The sequence below is a fragment of the Pygoscelis adeliae genome, unplaced genomic scaffold (assembly GCF_000699105.1).
Source record: "Pygoscelis adeliae isolate BGI_AS28 unplaced genomic scaffold, ASM69910v1 Scaffold27, whole genome shotgun sequence".
Lineage (NCBI taxonomy): Eukaryota > Metazoa > Chordata > Aves > Sphenisciformes > Spheniscidae > Pygoscelis > Pygoscelis adeliae.
Genome location: NW_008825410.1, coordinates 9,809,427 through 9,829,025, shown reverse-complemented (window position 1 = coordinate 9,829,025; position 19,599 = coordinate 9,809,427). Strand labels below are relative to the sequence as shown.

The 19,599-nt window shown below is 38.3% G+C and overlaps 1 protein-coding gene across 1 annotated transcript in view; it reads right to left on the bottom strand.

The window, feature by feature from the left end:
• GPR158 (G protein-coupled receptor 158) overlaps positions 1-19,599 on the bottom strand; it is a gene marked incomplete at its 5' end in the record, with an annotated part of 203,150 nt that overhangs the window by 65,941 nt on the left and 117,610 nt on the right. Inside the window, one exon of the mRNA XM_009330617.1 lies at positions 19,302-19,370. Coding sequence (XP_009328892.1) covers positions 19,302-19,370 — 69 coding nt within the window. The remainder of the gene's footprint in view (positions 1-19,301; positions 19,371-19,599) is intronic.

Genomic DNA, 19,599 nt, shown 5'->3' with positions numbered 1-19,599 from the left:
ATTAAAATAAATCTTGCAAGAGCTGCAGCTAAATCAAGACATAATAGACTAAATTATTCAGAGCAACTTGCCAAGTATACTTAATGCAAGACACAGGTCATAAAACACTCACATAGATTTTTGCATTTTGTTACAATATGGCTGAAATCCCTACAAATATACAGTGCAGAGAGGGGTTTTATATGAGTATTTTCAAATAGTGACTTCTACCTGGGAAAAAGAAAACATGCAGCTATTTAGAGTTCCAAAAATACCTTATCTCCTCGTCTTAATCTAACAAAGCCAGTGAAGTATTTAACACCAAGTTTGTGAAGGAAAAACTACCTGACGGTTTAGGTTCTTCAGGAATACCTCCCTCCTGGCTGCATGCTCTCTCTGAACTACACGTTATGCAGGTTCAAGAGCCAAGGTAGGAATTTTAAGATGGTTACTTGGAAAAGACAATAGGGAGAGAGCAGGTCTTTGAAATACCCTGTTAAACCACAGCAAAGAGTAGGACACAGAACTGGCTGTTACCCTCCGCAGGAAAGTTCTTGTCGGTATTTATTTTGACAACCAGTAATTTAGAAAACCTCTCTCCACAAAACACCAGCCGGACATCTCAATCCAGCCAGCGCTGATTAGTTTACTGCAGACATCACTGCTGGAACTATTGACTTTTCATTTTCAGCTGATGTGCCTGTAGCAACAACAGCAGTGGGGACAAGCCAAAGGCCACGGTGTGACAAACCTCCAGAGGAAGTGGTGGGAACACTCCACCTCGTAATGTTCCCGAATCACGAACGAATGCCCGTCTGGGAAATCTGCTTTAGGTAAACCGAAGCTATTGGCTTCAATAGAGAGGTAATTGGGTGAATTGTGAAAATGAGTGACATACTCTGATGACATGATCTATGATCCCACTGGTCTTAAATCTATATTAACCATACTAAACAAATTATGTCATTAATATAATTAATTAATTATGGGTAATTAACAAAGTCCAGAAGAAACCAGCCGCAGCTGCAAACTGAAAATTCACTCCATAGTGGAAACTATAGAAATAGGAAAGAAACACTGTTTCTCTTCCTACTGACATTCTTATAGTTCTCATATCACACAGATATGAAGTTGTTCCCTTCCAGAAGATTGTGAACAGTTTTCTTGGCTAAGAGGGCCAGAGTGCTCATAAGCTTTGGTTCTAGTAAAAAGAAAATTATTTTTTAACATAAATCCAGACAAGCAAAATCTTTATCCAGTGTTGATCAGATACCGATAAATTATTATGACTAAGAAATGAAAAGAAATTTAGAAAAAGACATTTCTAGATTCAAAGCAATCAGGCTCTTCAGAGATTTTCTCTCAGTCACATATGATCTCTAGGTGATTTTTAAAGAACAGCATAAATCAGCTCCAACCCTCTGCAGCACTGGAGCAGCCTGCAGAACCAGCCCTCCTCTGTGCAGAGTGTAGGCACATGCACTACGGGTCCTCTTCTCTGGAAACACAGACACATCCATGCGTAAGTCACTACTTACCTACAGTTGGCTCAGGCATGCTGCAAAGCAGTAATTCAATAATGGCCTAATAAAGGAGAAGTGAACGTGATAAATGTATGAGTGGGATTACTACCATGGTGCCTGGAAGAGCAGGGGCCTGATCACAGTGAAGGAGGAGACCTTTCTTCTTGTATGTTCCTAAGACAATCCTTTGCTTCCAGATTTTCATTAGCAACTTTCTCTTCACAGAACTTATATTCCATGATGTATTTCTGCCATTCTGGTTCTTCAGCATGGACGGAAAAGAAAAAACTCAATCACCTCTATAATTAGAGAACAGCTGAGGTTACTGGAAGGACTATAGACAGAGCATTTTCAAGGAAACATGCTTCTTACTTCCTCACTGCATTTAGGTTCAAAGGAGCAGGCAAATGAAGACTACAGCACAATTCCTGTCTTCCTATTTTCATTGTCAGTCAGCCATTGAAAACATACTAGAAATAAATTCTGCTACTGCACATTCGTTGTCATGAGAACTGCCATTCGTCTAGGTTTGTAAAGGATCCAGCACATTTCTGACCACTGCTTTTGCTACCTAAGAAGTGCTGGGAGTTGAAAACTCTTTAGAAAAGCATCTCTTTCAGGTAGGAGCTCCCAGCTCCTGGCATCTGAATTTGAATTCAGAGGTAGCTGGGCCCTTACATTCCTTGCCGTGCACGTGCAAGATACTGCCAGATCAATTCATCAATAACATTTTTAGTCTTCTACAGATAGGATTTCCTACCTCTCATGGACTTTAACCAGCACACTTAACCCTTAACTGGAGAAGTCTGACTCACCAGCCTTTCAGGTTCTTGTGTTAAGGTGAACAAATAGGTATCAGGAGACATGAGCTCCACATCTCCACCTGTCATGGAGCTTCAGAGGAGGAAAATATTCTTAAATAAATAAAAGCTGTACAGAATAGATACTTGGGTGGTGCAAAAATGAATGCTTTCACAAACTTCGAGATCCTACAGACTATATCTATATATCAATATAGATATATATTGATACTATGGTGCTGCAGAATTTGATTCTGTGTTTATGGGTATGCGTGTGCATATGAGGGGATAGTTGTAAATAAAACATCAAACCTTTTTTTTGAGTGTAAGTTCTACATACACAGACATTTCCTAATCCCTTCCCCAGTTGATGTGCATGTATGTGTGTGTTTGTACATATAAAATTAATCACTTGCTTGTATGAATATTTATATATCTGTACATTTATATACAGAAATAGATATGGTGCTTTCCTTGTGATTTCTTTTTTGCCTGCAAAATCATGATTCTCTTTCAAAAGTGAGCTGCTTTTCATACCAATTCTACAGCACATTGACTCCAAAATAGCAGCATAATTCAATTTAAGTATATCTGTGCCAATGTTTTCTTCTTTATGAAAAGCAACACAGAACTTCATCAAGTTCAGTCTCCTTCAACCCTAAGCAACCCTGAAATAGACTTTTAGTGCAAAAGGGTTTGCATGGCATCTCCATGAGCCACAAAATACTCCTTCACACGGTATGTGAGAAAGTAATATTCTCTATATTCACTCTCCTTCACCACATTCAACATGCCTACTGTTCTTACGCAGGCTATAAAGGGAGCCTAAGGGTAAAATGTGATGTTCAAAGTTAAAATCAATTTAAAACATCCCTGCACCACAAATTACTGCTCCAAAGTTTTACTCACCGTTCTCAGCACTCTCAGCACTCTCTCCTTCTCAAATAAGAAAGACTTTTCTACAGTTCACATGCAGCTAGCAACCTGGCAGACCATGTAAAGCCCATCCTTCAACTCTGAAATACTACAGAGGAGAACAACCTGGAAATGGCTTCAAAACTACTTTGTCCAATTTAATATTTACTACTATTTTAAACTGGGGATCTCAAAGGAAAAAAAACTTCAGGAGATTCCAACTGAGGAAAGAAATGGGCCTAGAACACAAGGTATGTTTCATGAATTTTAAGGTAACCGTCGGGGAATGCAGAAACACAGAAATAAGATGGCAGTGAAAGTGACACAGACATTAGCCCACTGACGGCTATGTTCTGAATGGACAGGTGTCAGTTCCATTACAGAAGAAAAATGCAAAAGTCTTAAAATAAAAAGCAATGATCTCAGACTAGCCATGTTGAATACAATCTGTCAAGAAGCAATCTTGAGCAATATATCAGCAACGTAGCTGGATGAACTCAGAGAAGCCTGAGAAGAATTCTTCTTTACAGACCTCAGGAGGAATATTTCTTTAATAGTACAAGAACAACATACTCAACTCTGAAAGAGTCTTCAAAAGCTTCAACACGTGTAGGTGGCAACCAACTAAACAGAACATCAAATCAGAACAGAAATCTCCCCTTGGAAATGCTGCACGGAAGTGGAAACTAGGAGGGATGGATCTCGGAGCAGATCTTCAGGAAACTGAGTGTGGACTTGAAAAGCTTTAAAGAGTCTGTGGGGTCATTAAGCAGTTGGTGAGAAGTTTGAAGTACAATGGTGCAGGAAAGAGAGGAGTCAGATGAAAGGGGAGTTGCAAAATGGGGGAAACAAAGGGTCATAAATTCTCCTCCTCTGGAAAACCAAGATTCATGACACCTCAGTGATTTGTATTGCTGCTCATCACCTGAGAAATCAGCAACAGTAAAATCCCTAGGCGATAACAGGCACATCTCATCTTCCAAATATTGCCTTTGCATACATTCTGATTTTCCATAAAACTGCATGGGCAAATGCGCAAGTAAACATATTGATGAATTCTTAATTGTCTGATATGGGCAATTTCTTTTCCAAAAAGAAACAGATAAACCATAAAAAAATTTGAGATGTAAGGTGATATTTGATGGGCATATCTTTGATCTTTAACGCCTTTTTCAGTTGTCATTAAAAACTTCAATCCTCTCTCTCACACGATATGAAGTCTTTTCAGTTCCTAAAGATTTGAACTCAAGCACCCAAAACAGCATTAGGACTTGCAGTTTGTTTTGCTGAACTATGTGATTAAAATTGCCTTTTATTTCAAACATGTAAAATAACTGTAAAGAAATAAATTGTGGATAAGAAAAAGAAACTCAGAGGAGTCAATTTTTTATTATTTTGAAAATCTAGTGGGATTAGACAAAACAACACACCTGTCCTCAGTGCAACAATCAGGAGGTTTCCGAGGAAAGTTCTTGACAGTTAATGCTTTAACCTGGAAAACAGCCAACTTCAAGCTATGTTTTTCCAGTGGTAACAGTTGAGGTCCATATGCTACTCACTGCTCATACCTCAAAATAACTTAAGCATTCATTGGAGCAGGCGTTAGGAGCCAGGTCTCCCCCTTCTAACCAATAGGTAAAATACCTTCCCTACTACACTGTAGAGTTAGATTAATATTTGTGCTTATACCCATTTACTACTGCTTAACGAAGCAATGTGAAATGGAACAATAGCAGCGCAAGAGCCTGAAGACTTCTCATGCTACAGCATCTTAGAGCCAAAGAGCTAGAACTTTCTTCAAGGTGGTACAAGTTTGTATCTTCTGAGCCAGAGAGAGGAACTGAACCTGACTGTCACATCCAGAATGAAAACATTAATAAATGGGATATTGGATTAAGAAAACTATCTATAGGTTGTTTTTTTAACCACCTATGCTTGGTAAGGAAGTAAGGCTTGCATGGTGCACCTGAAGACAGGGTTCAAATCTGCAGCCCTTTGTGAAGGAAGACATTTTCCCATGAACAAAAACTAGGCAGATCATAAACCACAGATCTCTCTGCCTTCAGTACATCCAACTCTCTAAGCTAGCCAAAGCAGGAGTGCTGGCTTCTGTGTTTCTGACTGTGAGAACACAGCCCTCTAATGTAAAAACTACCTTGCTTGACCTCAAGGCACCAAATTTGGGCACTGCAATCTGGAGTTGCAATGCCTAACCCTATGGTAAGTTGAGTCCTTAAAAGACTTGCCATGATAAAAAATGAAGCTATGTTAGGAAACACGTTCCCTGCTAATGGCCTAACTATTCAACCATCTTTGGACAACTCCTTTCAGAGACACTGACCAAAACAGCTATAACCAGTACCTGCTGGTTCCCTCCTGCTGCTGCAGCTGTAAAAATAAAGCATTAGAAATACCAGTCTCCCAGGGCAAGATCTCTCATTTGCAGTCCTGACGCATCTCACTTGCACGGTCCACAAAATGCGTTCATTAACAGAGCAACAAAACAGCAGAAGGAGGCTTTCTTCAAATGTTCCACTCCTTTCTGGGCACAGGGGGAGTCCTCCAAACATTTTACAGATTTATCAAAGACAAGGGCCACCCTCTACCGGGAGGGACATATTCTACTGCATCTTGTCGCTAGGCAGTCCTCTGCATTTGACAACAATTATTTATTTATATGAACTTCCTTCTCCACCCTCCCTACCAAACTGCTTGGGGTATTGGATAAACAACCGTACAATAAAAACAACATAAAAGCAGAAGGACAAAATATTTAAGAGCAAAATGAACTGTTGTCACCAGAACTAAGAATGAGATGGTAAACAGAAACCAAAATAACCAAACTCCAGGGGGACAGGGAGAAACACAGCATTTTTTTAAAAGAGAAGTCAGGTTGGTAATATAGATAGAAAGACAGATAGCAATGAGATAAAATACCCGAGCGGTGAGACCCCATATCTGAGACTGGCCAAAACAAACACTTCAAGACCCACTCTTCGATGAGGAGCTGACAGTACTCAGAAGGCCATGACCTTCTTTTTCTTCAAGATTCTTGAACACTTACTATATATATCACAACTATTTAGGATTTAAAACAAACCCATTCAGGCAAATTTTGACATGATTGCTTGTGACATGTCTGAGAAAAATGCATTACTTTAGTTGGTCTAAGGAAATGAACCTAGCAGATTCACTGTATCATGCTACAAAATTTCATCTACTTTATGAAAGACACACATGAACGGAAAAAAACCCATTTCTTTGAACTTGCTTAGGTAACTACAAAATCTCAAGAATGTCTGCCATGCTGTCTAGACGAACAGTACTCAGATAGTGTTTAGCAACAGGGACTTCTCTGTCCTCTATTTCTTTTTCTCTCTTTCATTCTGAGTGGTTTCAACTTTCTTTTTTTCCTGTTCTCTAACCTATTTCTTTATCAGTTAAGACTAAACATTACTTGAAGTTAGATCAAGGTTCCAAACTTTTTTTCCCATTTGTTGAAAATAACAGAGAATGACTTTTCCAAACTTTAGTGTCTTCTCAATAATTCATTCTCTGTCAACTCGCTTGTTTGTTTCACCTGATCCATATCTGGGGGCCTTGTCATTAATATAAACAATAACACATGCTAATTATGGTATAAAACTATGATCAGTTATCTATTATGAAATTAATTTCATGTCTACAAATTCTTGATCACCTCTGATGTCTGCTATACACACTGGAGAGTCAAAACAGAAATGAGTGCCTTTCACAACTACATCATTTGATATGAAAGGCTTTGATGTTACCAGGTTAGCCCAGTTTACAGCCACTTGAGGAAAGCCTAATATACTAGAGGTTTCTCTTCCAAACGTAGTAAGCACTGAAGACATTTACCCTAAACAGAGAAGATATCCTGCCTGAGAAAATAAGTTCTCCTTATTATTTGTTACTCCCACAACCACTAGCAGTAACTATAGCCCATAGAAAGTCATCTCAGCTCAGGGTCAAAACAGATCAAGCTTCTTTTCCTGTAAACCTAGTAGTGTGGCACGTCTTTTGGTTCCAGAAAACTTACATAAAGAGCAGCTAAAAATTAAATTTAGGGGTTTTTTTTAATATCCTTGGTGACATCTGAAATTGGCAGAGAACTTATTGTTACCAATATAATTGGCAAATGACTTCATGTTACTAAATCTATTAATCTTGCTTAAGACTTACATTGTAGGTATTTAGGGTATGTTCCGATTCAGCTATCTTCCAAAATTCCTAGAGCATATGATTGTCTAACAGAGCCTTATGTTGAATTAATGGTTAATATAGATGTTCCTTAGGGTTTTAAAAGACTTGTTATGACACCATTTTGCCTTCTCTTCTTGTAGCAACGACTGGTGATTACTTGAACATAGAGTGCCTGCTACTATGGCAGTAACTTATTTGGATTATGATTTCAAAGATGTAAATACGCCTTCAGACTTGGAAAGTAGATACAAGTTTAATAAATATGGATCTAAATAGCTGACTAAATAACCCAGCACAGAGACTTTTACAGATTAGCTCTTTACAGATTTCAAGGCAATGCCATCAGTAAAGACAGAAAAAAGGATGAGCTGACTCCATGGGCCAGGAAGCTCGGCCTGAGTTTCAAAACAACATTTCAGTGGTTCAGCATGCTGGTGATTTTGGATTAGGAGTTTAAGAGAGTGAGCTGAACATTGAGAACACTTGCTCTGTACCCCAATACATGCTATATTTGAGCGGATTAGGCTAGTTAACAAATGAAGCAAGATTAGTAGATTTAACAACATACTACTGGAATATATAAAATTATTTTGGACTCTGACTAATGTGACAACTTGCACACTTGGACTGACATGGAAGAAGAAATCTGAAGATTAAATCATAGCTCCAAGGTTTAAAAACAGTGGCTATTTTAACTATTTCCTATAGAAAATTCCCAAATTTAAAAGGAAGAGAAAACTCTGAGCAAGATAGAATACTTGAAGGAAAAGTGGAAAAAACTTCCTTATGCCAACAAAACTTCCTTTACTTTTCTTCCTGAATGTCATTATAGTCTGCATAAGTACCAGCATATGCTATACAAAATATACCTGTTGGATACACACGTAACAGGATTAAACATTTCTTTCAGTGAAAATGACCAAAGAAGTTTTGATCATACAGGAAAAGCAGTATCAATATGTATTTAATAGAAAAAAAGTCAAACAAAGAACTAGTAAGATTTCCTTCTATCCAAAAATGTTTCTTCACCAAACTTTGTACACAAACCACGAAGTAGAACCAACCTCTTTGTAATATGCTCTCAGGCAGCAAATGCCCGCAGCAGTGAGGTGCTGCTGCCTGAATGGACTCCAGCCACGGCGGCAGCAGAGGGCACGCTTTCCTGTGAGAAATTCATAACACAACTTTACTCCATCACAAAGCACTGAGATTTCAGTACACCCAAGGAACACGCTCTGCCTTCGTGGCAGATCTGCCCATGTGCACCAGTCCAACACATTCAGAGTATGTCAGAATTAATGTGTATGTACACTGTGACTATGTTTTGCATTTTCCAGAGGATTTGGCCCTTCAGATTACTTTTAAAACCAGTGACCCTGACACTGATAAAGTTTCCAGGTATTCCAAATGACTGCTTAGGCTTACTTTTGCCTGCTTTTTGGCTTACTGCCTTTCTCACTACCCTTGAGTCAGTCTCACACTGGATATACAAAGCAAGGACCTTCTATTGTCTGCAATATATAAGAGGAGAAGACGACAAGACAAGTAACTGGTAGTCCTTACTTGCCAAGGGGACTAAGGCATCTAAAGGATTACAATTAACTTCAAGACTTATGCATTGCTGTTAGTCACAAAAACTTTGCCTAATCTAGCATGCATCTGAACCCCCTCCAGCACTACCGCTCCACACCAACAAACCCACTTAACTCATGCCAGTGCCAAACTATGCAATGTCTAACTCCCTTCTGAGCCCTCTTCAGCTGTTAGCATGTAGGAGCCAGTCTTGCTGGCAAGGCCAGACCAGGAGACTGAGTAACCTCACTCAGGCCACGGAAAAGCAGTTTTAAATCCCTGATTAGTTTGAGAGAGTTCAAAGACCCTTATCTGTAATAGCATGCCAACCGTGAGGCAGCTCGGTGATCTGAAGCTGGCCTGTTCTCAACCCACGCTAGCAGAGCTGCTCCAGTTTACATGGAATGCTTGAACACATTCACCAGGACAGTCTGTACCTTATGAGCTCATGTCAGTCCCCCAAAAACAGACAAATCTGAGTTACAAATCCATGGTTCCGTGACTATTCAGTAGAAGACTGAAATATTCATTTGAGTAAAACTGGGACTTCTTCTTGCTCTTGCCCCTTGATGTTGCAAGCATTCCCACTGTTCCTCATTATCTTAAATCCTGCAGATTGAGGCTTTCTAGTGGGAGTGATGGATTTTCTTCTTACTATTCCCCACTGCTTTGTTTATCATTTAATGTCTTGTCATGCAAGTTGGGTGCAGCTCCATAGAAATTAGTAGAGTAGCTCTGAAATACAGTCCCTGTGGGACTGGGATCAGGCTTTTTTCTGTTAGTATTTTTATGGCTTAATCTTTTCAAGCCTAAATCAAGTATTCTCAGATTATTCTCATAGAGTACCTATCATCTCTAGCAGTATAAAAACAGTTGCATGCTACCAGACCTTTGAGAAGATGAAAAATTCACCATCAAATGTGTCCTTGCTCACACCTTTAATAAAATATTTTTAAACACTTTCATTGTTATTATTAGTAACAGCCATTTGCAATGTGATTCTTACTCATTGATCAGGACCCTGCTGTGCACGGCACAGCTATGCCAAACATCCCTGTACCAAAGAGTTCATAATTTAAATATGAGATGAGAAACCACACGTCAATACAGAGGAAGCACGAGGAAAGAATGAAAGATTTATCTTCTACAATTATGTAAGTGGTGGTTTAGGAAAGGAGAAGAGAGCTTGCAAGGAGTAGTGAGAAATAACTGTATGCAAGCAAAAAGAACAAGCACTGAATGTACAATCTGTGGTTTTATAGATATCTTCTATAACATGTAATCGTGACAATGAGAGAAAAGTCAGCACTATATCAAGGTACAAGATGTCACTTCTGTCTTGTTTTCATTTCTATATGGTTTGGTTGCTCAATTTTGGATTAATTTTCCTGTTGCTATATTAGACTTTTTGCTGTGTTTTAATACTCAGGGGCAAAGTTCTCTATTCTTTTTTCTCACTCTCATCCTTTCCTTTTTCTCTTTACATTGCTTTTACTAACTAAACAATATGCAATAAGGCTTTAGCACCCTGGCTTATTTAAAAGATTAACATCAAAGAATAATGAAAATTGTGGATGACCTAAATAATTTAATATAAGTTTGATAAATGATACACTGTAAGAGAATTGTATAAAAATGTTACCTTCCACTTGCAACTTCTTGTGTGATGAAAGAAAGCCTCACTTCATCCTCTTATTTTCTATGGGTTTTGTCCATATGTATTACCTTGGAATTGCTTAAATTTTTTTTTAGCTTTGAAATCCTCCCATCCATTTCCAGTAAGAGTTTCGATTGAATTGACATATTTCTCTCTTTGCTCCTTTTTTTTTTCCCCAAGAATGTGCAGAACTTGCTGAACTGTATCATGCCACTACAAGAAATCTATTTTGGATTCAGATTTCAAAGCGAGATCAGCACATGGATGCTGTATATTGGCTATGAAGGACACAATATTCCTTAACAGCTTCCTCAAAACTTGCATATATTTGCAGATCTGTGCTTAGTCCCACATAGGCAGAGGATCTAGAAATCAAATAGTTTGTATAAAACACTGTTTGCTGAAAATACTATTGCTTTTCCTATGTGGTCCTAATATACGGGGTTGTATGCAATAAATCAGAAGGTTTATATCACATAGGAAAAGGCTGATTTTTGTAAAGACTAATTGCATGTTCCAGTGAACATCTTCTATTCCATCCCCAGTACTACTGTTACTTCTAAGAACAGAAATCTTGTCTCTCCCTACTTGTTGTTGTGTAGATTTAGATCCAGGCGCTACTCTTTTGAATGTCTCATTTTCAGAAATCAATCTGGCTAGTTTCATGGCAAACTTTTTACCTGCTGGCCCCTAGCTCTTCATTTTTTTAGCCCTGGCAAACTAAAATTTTGAATATTTCTTCCAGATGACTCATTATTATCAATAATAAAGAAAATACAGTGTATCTTATACACTAGTACTTCTTGATGTGTTTGGATAATTTTATATTGCAACTTGTATTTTATGTTGTAAACTTGTCTCTGCTTTCATAACTATTTCTATTACTTTTTCCAGTTCCTCTCTACAAGTAAAAGGCTAATTTCTTACTTACATCAGGTGATAAGTGGTTTTGAGGTAAAAGCACTGATTTAAGTCCCACTAATCTCTTATCCCAGAGTTTAGAAATGAGAAGTTTAAAAGTGCTACGCAGTAATGAAAACTTTTCACTATCACTATCGTAATTCTGTAAGATTTTTCCAGTGCAAAGATTTCACTAGTTATCATTTTGCCTGTAAACTGAAAACTGCTTAACAACGTCTAGCAGTTGGTATTAAAAACCATAAAGATATCATTGCCTGCATATTCTCGGTTCTCAGCATGCAGAATAACTGAATAAGGGCAGTCTCATCTCTGATGGATGAAATCTCCTTTCTTAACGATCTCTTCCAAAACCATTAATTTTTCTCTTTCTCCATTGTAACGCATTGAATTTCTCATCACTCCTAATCATTAACCATTAATCATCCTCCATGGTGTGACACTTAAACTCTAAGCAGATGGTTAGGAAATACCTAATGCATTCATACATAAAAGAAGAGAGACTGAGAAGAAAAACAGAGTGAGGAAAAAAAGCGTATTTCAGCTCCTGTATTATTCACAGTGAACAGGCTTTGAGATGGAGATTCTGTCTTTCCCTTTTCCTCTGTGTTGATGCAGAGTACTCTGTCAAGTGACATGGAAGTCGACAGGTAATATATCATGTTTTATCACTCAGTTGTACATATTATACCAGTCTATGTCTTACCTTTAATATCTCAACCTCGTATTCCACAGCATGGTGAGTTATCATACCGCCCATTTCACTCTGGCAGCCCAGGTTTACAATTGCACTCAATTTCACATTGGAAACACCTTGGTAGTATCAGATTATGTAAGTCAAGTCTTCCTTAGGCATGAACTGCTTCTGCTTTCATTTTGCTTCACATTCTTGTTGATGCAGATCACAACAACCCTGAACTAAGGAAGCAGGCAGCAGCTGAGTCTAGCAAGTTCAGCAAGATTTAACAACAAGCTACAGGCCTTTCACTTGACTACCGTTGTTGCTCCTTGGGTCTCAGGTATGAAAGCATGAATAAACAATGAGAAGAGACATCTGGTGGAAAAATATGAACATACCCCTACTGCCCGGTGAACACAGCATACAGACATACACAAACACACAGAAAATCTCTTCACCAAATTCCACTTTTATAATTTCTTAAAATTTATGATGTCATAGCTCTACTGAGTTTCCAATATACCAAACATTTGTCATCTACACAGACATACCAGTATCAAATCAAGGTCACGAGACATACAGCTGTGGCTAATCACAGTTCTAGATGTGGATAATCATATATACAACAGACTCTAGTTGTCTCCTTGATAGTAGCTACTAGATTTTTTAAGACAGCTACGTAGATTAGCGACAACAGAACCGTGAAGACCTATTACACTGTGTATCTTGTTTTTCTGCTATTTCAAATACACTTAATTCAAAAAGCAGAAATTCTTCAGTGCCTGCTTAATAAAAACAGTCATAAACATTTTTCTTCGTGAGGTTCAGGGCAAGGACACGAGTGTTGACAGTGCCTATGAGGTTTCTGTACTTTGAAGCACAAGCTTGTAATACAGAGGCTACACCAGCTTAGTTTTGGCTTTTGCATTCAAAGCAAGCTGGCTCTCAAAAAAAAGCTATTGGTTTACTGGTTGCATGTTAACTTCAAAAAGTATGTTTGTCTTACAAGGGCACTGAGGGAGACGAACTATTGCATAATCTTCTGCCTGGTTCCCTCACTTCTCTGCCCAAGCAAGACAATGTGCATATAATATCCTGGCAACATGGCCTTTAAAATCTGCCTTTTCCATTGGCTGGACACCTAATCCACTATGATGCAAATAAAACTGAAAGACGCTTTTCTAGACTACTAGGGAAATCTGTAGTGATTATTTCAGAGCAGATAGTTACAGTATCCTTGGAATTCAGTGACATGAATACTATACTGAAGACAAGCATGTTCTTTAGCTACCGTGAAACAAGAACAAGAAAATGATGGGTGTTCATTGTAAGAGCTTTAAAAACTATTTTATGAGTAAAAAGGATGTAGCTATATGCTGAAAAACAATCAGGCTAAAACATCTGGGGTATCAGAGCGGGCTTAAAGCTTGCGATTCACCCCACAATGTATCAGTATGTGCAGCATACATGATATGTATGGTGGAAAAAGCAAAATCTTTCAGTTGGCCTCAGTGAACATCAACACATAAGGAATAAACAGTGACTGAGCTCTTGTAATGCATCCCTTACAGGCATACTTGAGGGACACAGGCATAAAAAGTATTATAGACACTTTCACATTCATTAACGCCAAAACCAGACCTTTCCAGTGACCTTGTTGCTACTCTCAGGGCTGTGACTAATGGAGCTACTGCAGCCTAATCCTCCCAACATTCATGGCTCACTTCTACTATGCTAATGTAGGTACAGATCATTCAAGGGAAAAAAGCCCACATCCACATCTAAGCTCCACTATTCCCATCTTTCCATTCCTTCTCATAACATGAAAGGGTAGTTCATTCTAGCTTGAGTGTAAAGAGGGAACAACACAGTCTCAGAAACAGATCCTAGCACCTACTACATGCAACAAGATGTCTGAGCACAAAGTTTATTCCAGGCTTCACTACTGAACTGCTTCATGAGCATTAGTAAGTCAATGCACTGCCGCCCAGCATCTCCATTTCTCTGAACTGATAGCAATATTGCCTCACTATAATTAGAGGTTTAGATAAACAAGGGATAGCAGTAAAGACAAAGAATTTGGATTCTTCAGCCAAAAGAAGAGAAAAATGAAGGGAAAAATCCTAACAGTCTTTAAAAAGATACTCCACAGCCTCCTAAGCTAGTTCACGTTATGGTCTAACTGACCTCACTGTTATAAAGGTTCCCCCCCCACTGTCTAATATAACCTTCACTTGCTGGAATTTAAACCCAGTACTTCTTATCTGCCAAATCAAGAACATGGAGAAGAAATTATTCCCTTCCTTTTTGCATCGTGGTACTCAGTAACTTTTATCACTGGCTCTACAAATGATATCATAATATTGCACGGATTTTGGAGTGCATTTTGGACTTTCAGTTAAAGTAGACTAGGAAAATGTTTAATATATCAGATAACCTGCAGTTGCCTAGGGTGGAATTCATCATCGTTTGAGGCAAGTACCCCAGGCTTCCTTTACAGTCAGTGGAGCCTAGACCACGATCCACCTCATCCTCAAGTTGAAGTCTAAAATGAGTCATAAAAGGCCCTGTTTCTCTTCACTATTTGCTGAGTGTAGGATGACTGTTTCAGCTATGGATACCTATACTAGAAACACAGACTCATAGAATAGTTTCACTTGCAAGGGAGCTCCAGAGGTCATCTAGTCCAGCCCCCTGCTCAAAGCAGGTCTAATCAGGTCAGCTCATTCAGGGCTGTGTCCAGTCCTGACACCTCCAAGGATGGAGATTCCACAAGCTCTCTGGGCAGTATGTTCCACTATTTGATCACCCTCATGGTAAAAAAAAGTTTCCTGGTCTCTAACCAGAATTTCCTATTTTCCAGCTTGCGTCCATTACAGATGTCTAAAATCAGCTGAGATCTGACCCCTAATGCAATTAACAGGCTACTCTATTGGAATATTGTGTTTGTGCTCATTTTATTTGAAGGTCTTTGCAACACACAAGAGTTTTCAAACCTGTGTTAATGCAAGATGTGTTCCAAGTGTTAGCAAGATAGGGAGTTAGGAAAGGTCTAAAAGCTCCACCACAGTCAGTATTTCTGCAAAAGGAAAGTAATGAGAATCCTCCCCTCAGATGCCAAGAAGTTAAGAGACTCCTCCATAAGACAGTCAGGTTTTGGCCCTCTCTTCAAAATCTAAGAACAAAGAAATATAAGCGAAATCAATTAGAAAGCCCAGCATTCATTTGGAGGACGTCCATTAATAACTGGAAAGACTAAGTAAAGGGAAATCAGAGATGTTACTGTGAGAACTAGAGATAATGTAAGAAATGAGAGCCTCAGAAATGAGAGCTGCCCAGCAACTGCTGGGTAAAATCTATGCATTTGTAATAAACAAAGCTCATCTGCCTGCTTATAATTCAGTGTGTTGTTATCAATATAGCAGAATTTTAATAATAAATTTTGGTGGAGACTATCATTTGCACTTCCCATTTGGCTAGAAGAGCATTGTAACAGCTGTTTTTCTTACCAAAAGCAGCTGGCTGGTGATATTATCTTTCAATTAATGATGCTACACTACGAATAGATTACTGCATGTAGACATGAAAACAATGACAATTAGTGAAAGAAATTAATCGATGTAACAAAGTAGGTTTTGGTTTCCATTTAATTGGAGGGTAAGGAAAGTCAGAGATGCAATAAAGCCCTTCTGGACACAGCGAAATTTGTATGCTGAAGGCTCTCAAAACAATCCCAGACTGGGTGAATGGATCTAGAAAAAACAAGAATTAGGAAAGTGTAGAGGAGCAGAGAGTAAAGATGCAAAAGACTTAAAGCAGTGTTGAGAAAATCTAAGGGGATTTTGATTTTTAAATAAGAATGTAATTTTGCACTGAATCCTTAAATGAACAGAGATTTGAGTTATTTAGAACTGAAATGCTGTCATTTTATCTCTTTACATTGTATATGCACTAAGGCAAGCTGTGTAATTTTGCACTTAGTTGAGCGTGAAAGTAAAGCTTTTTGGTTTTACCTTCCAAATCACAAGAGGAGATGAAACAAAAAGGAAAACAGCCTTATGTTAAAGGAGAACACCTTACTGGATGCTTCACATCAAACTGGTGAACTCCATTGCGTATTTTAACTTGCACTTCATGCTACCTGTGGAAAACATAGCCTAATTTGGGTGTATAAGAGGTGAGATCTGTATTAATGAGTCTTAAAGCTCTAATGTACTTCTCTACCATAAACTGAGGACCAAATCAAATAGTTGAAACAACTCTACCTCTGTACGCACATTACTATGTCTTTAACCACATCACTGAGTTACAGAATATTCCCAATTCTTCTCAGAAACAAATAAAAACACCAAATAACAGGAAGAAGTAAATAAATAATGGATGTGACCCAGGAAAAAGAAAATCTGCTTTGCATGTATGTGACTTATAACCAATATGATAATTGATAATCTATGGTCTACACCTTGCTATGAATGAACATGTGTGTGAATGTCAGCTGGTGCCAACAAGACTCTCTGTTTAGAGCTCAGGTTTTCTTTCTTTCTCACGCCATCCTGCTCTGCTTTGTGCTCCTTTTCCGGAAAAGAAGCAGGTGAACATTTAGATACTGTCCATGTACAGCAAAATGTCAAGAGTTCACATTCCAAGGACTCACACCCCATTATTCACATCTTGCAGAAACACAGGCTTTTCTTTCTTAAAGATTATATACTAGACCTCTCGGGCTATGCTTTATAGCCTTCACACATTTATTGTTCCACTGTCTTGTCCTGGATCAGAAATTAATGAGATCTTCCTTGCAGTGAATTGAGGGACAGGGATATTGAAATCCTGATATTTCTGTATCAGTCCCAGTCTTCTTTGATTTTTACAAAACCATATTCTTGCAGTTGGTGAAATTAGGATTAATTTCTCTGTCTGAACATTAACATGACCTCCCACTACCACACTCTCTACATACGTCCCCTAAGACCTTGAAAATAGAAATGATAGGATTTCTCTCTTTTTTGTTTTGGCCTGTAGGAGTAACAGCCTGATTAGTCATTACCTGTGTAAGAAAGAAAGAGAGCCCCAGCAAAGAGTGTGGGAGCATAAAACTGCTATAAGAGAGGAGTCAGGTCATACAGTTTGCATATTAGTTTCTAACAGAACGTGTTCTCGGTAGAGTTTTGGATAGTATGAGAAAGAGATGTGCAGAGAGGACAAGCTCTAGTCAAGTATCTACATCCCAACTGGGACACAGGCTAATCAGGAATCTTCAGCAAAAGATTTTTCCTCAGAGTACACCAAATTGTCATTTTGTACCTGCTATACATTTAACATCGTTAATGTCTGAAAAAAAAGGGGGAAATGTTTAAACATCAGCGAAAAGCTGAGGGGTTGCTTTGGTTATCAAACCCCTCCCTCTCTTCTCCCTCTGCATTTAAAGGTTGCGGATGCCCATCTCTTGCATCTAACAGGATGGTTCTTCTTCAAGTCAACTGCTGAGAGAGAAGTCTTCTTCCACCAACAGTATCTCAGTATCCCTGATGCTGAGCACCTGAAGCCTGAAGATAGACAGCCACCAAAGGACATTTGTCCTTTGTGAAATACAACAATTAGAGCATCAAGACAAGAACTGGGAAAGAAACTGAAGAATCAGTGACAGATGGGAAGACTGCAGACACAGCAAGAGCTATGATGAGGCTTCTGACATACTTTAGAGCTGAAGTTGTACAAACACTAACTGGTTCTTACGGAGCCTCTACCTGGGGAAGCCACTATATGGCTCCAGGGTTCTCTGGGAAAGCAAAGAGGAGACAGCCATGGAAAGGAAACCCCTCACGTTATGCTGTGAATTTCTGTAAATGCTTCACAGCTTTTCTACATCAGCTGAGGAAGCAGTGCATGGGCTGGGCTTTCTGTTCTGCTCGCTGCAAAAGAATATGAAAGAAGCTCTGAAAACCCTGGGGAGAGGTATTGCAAGTTGTAAAAAGCATTTGTACAATATAGAAAAAACCAAAACTTCTTTCTTCCTGACACCTGCAAAGTGAAAGATGAAAAAACACATAAAACTATCCTAAAAATGCACACTTTTTCTTTAGAACTTGAAAGGCCCACGTGATTCAAAAAATATTGTATAAAAACTCCATTGGGATTTATGTTTATTATAGTATTCTTCACACCTCATTCTACTACAGTTTATTTGCTACTTGTTCTGCAACTGCTAAGGAGTTTTGCTTTCCAGCTAGTCGCTCAATAACTACATGATGGTCTGTAAAAGCACAGAAGATTCTGACTACTGAGGAAAAGAGAACGTAAACATATTTTAAAATAATCCACAACTTCATCCTTGTTTCTGTCTCCTGATCTGCATGCTTTCTATCAACTTCATTCAATTTACACTTTGATGCCTTGCTTTATCTAGCCATTATATTGGGTTTATGTGGCAATTAACAAACTCAGGTTTTCTGGGATTTTTGAAAAGAGAAAGGATCTAGATTTCTATGAGTTTTGTGATATATTCCTCACGTGACTGTGAAATTACTTTTTTTTTCCCCACTTACAGCATAGGGTTAATACCATCTCATTTTCCCAAATACATGGTATTGCAGATGTCATGTAGCTTCAGAAACATCAAAATATATGCCAGTAATACACTGAAATAATTATTCTCATTTGTACTACGTTCCAGAGAAATACTTGGTATAATCAGTGTCTTCCTTTTACACACCTTGCGCATTTTTCCCATAGCATAGTTTAGAGAGGTATCGTCTTTCAAAGCAAAAACTCAGCTTAACCCAGAAGACCTAAAAACTTTCAAGTAAAAAACACTGGAAAATTCCCTAAACTGAAAATGGAGAATTATTATAAATATAGTAAAACATTCAAGTGTTCTTAAGAATATTTACAGAACACAGCACATTTTATAGTCAGATTAAACTAGTCATTAGATAAATAGTTTTGACATTTATATTTTCACCAAGATGATTCATATAATGTTTTAAAATGTCGGCACAGATATAATTTTTCAAAAAAGTTATAGTTTGACTTACCGGGAAGTACAGCAGAAGTGATCCAAAAAGAATGGTTTCCAACAGCACCAGCCCTGAAGCCCTGATACTCTAGAAGACAAAAACCAACACAAAATATTAGAAAATTCTCTCTGTGCGCCATTTAGATGCTGGGTTCTTTGCAGAAGGCACCTTCACTTTTGTCAGTATAATGCTTCCACAGTAATGCTTATTAAAGCACAGTATTAAGCTGTCTGTCATATTGGCAAGCTCCACATTCTTTAATTCACAGGCCCCATTACAATGGTTGTGTTTTACAAAACCCAATTTAAAAAATCAC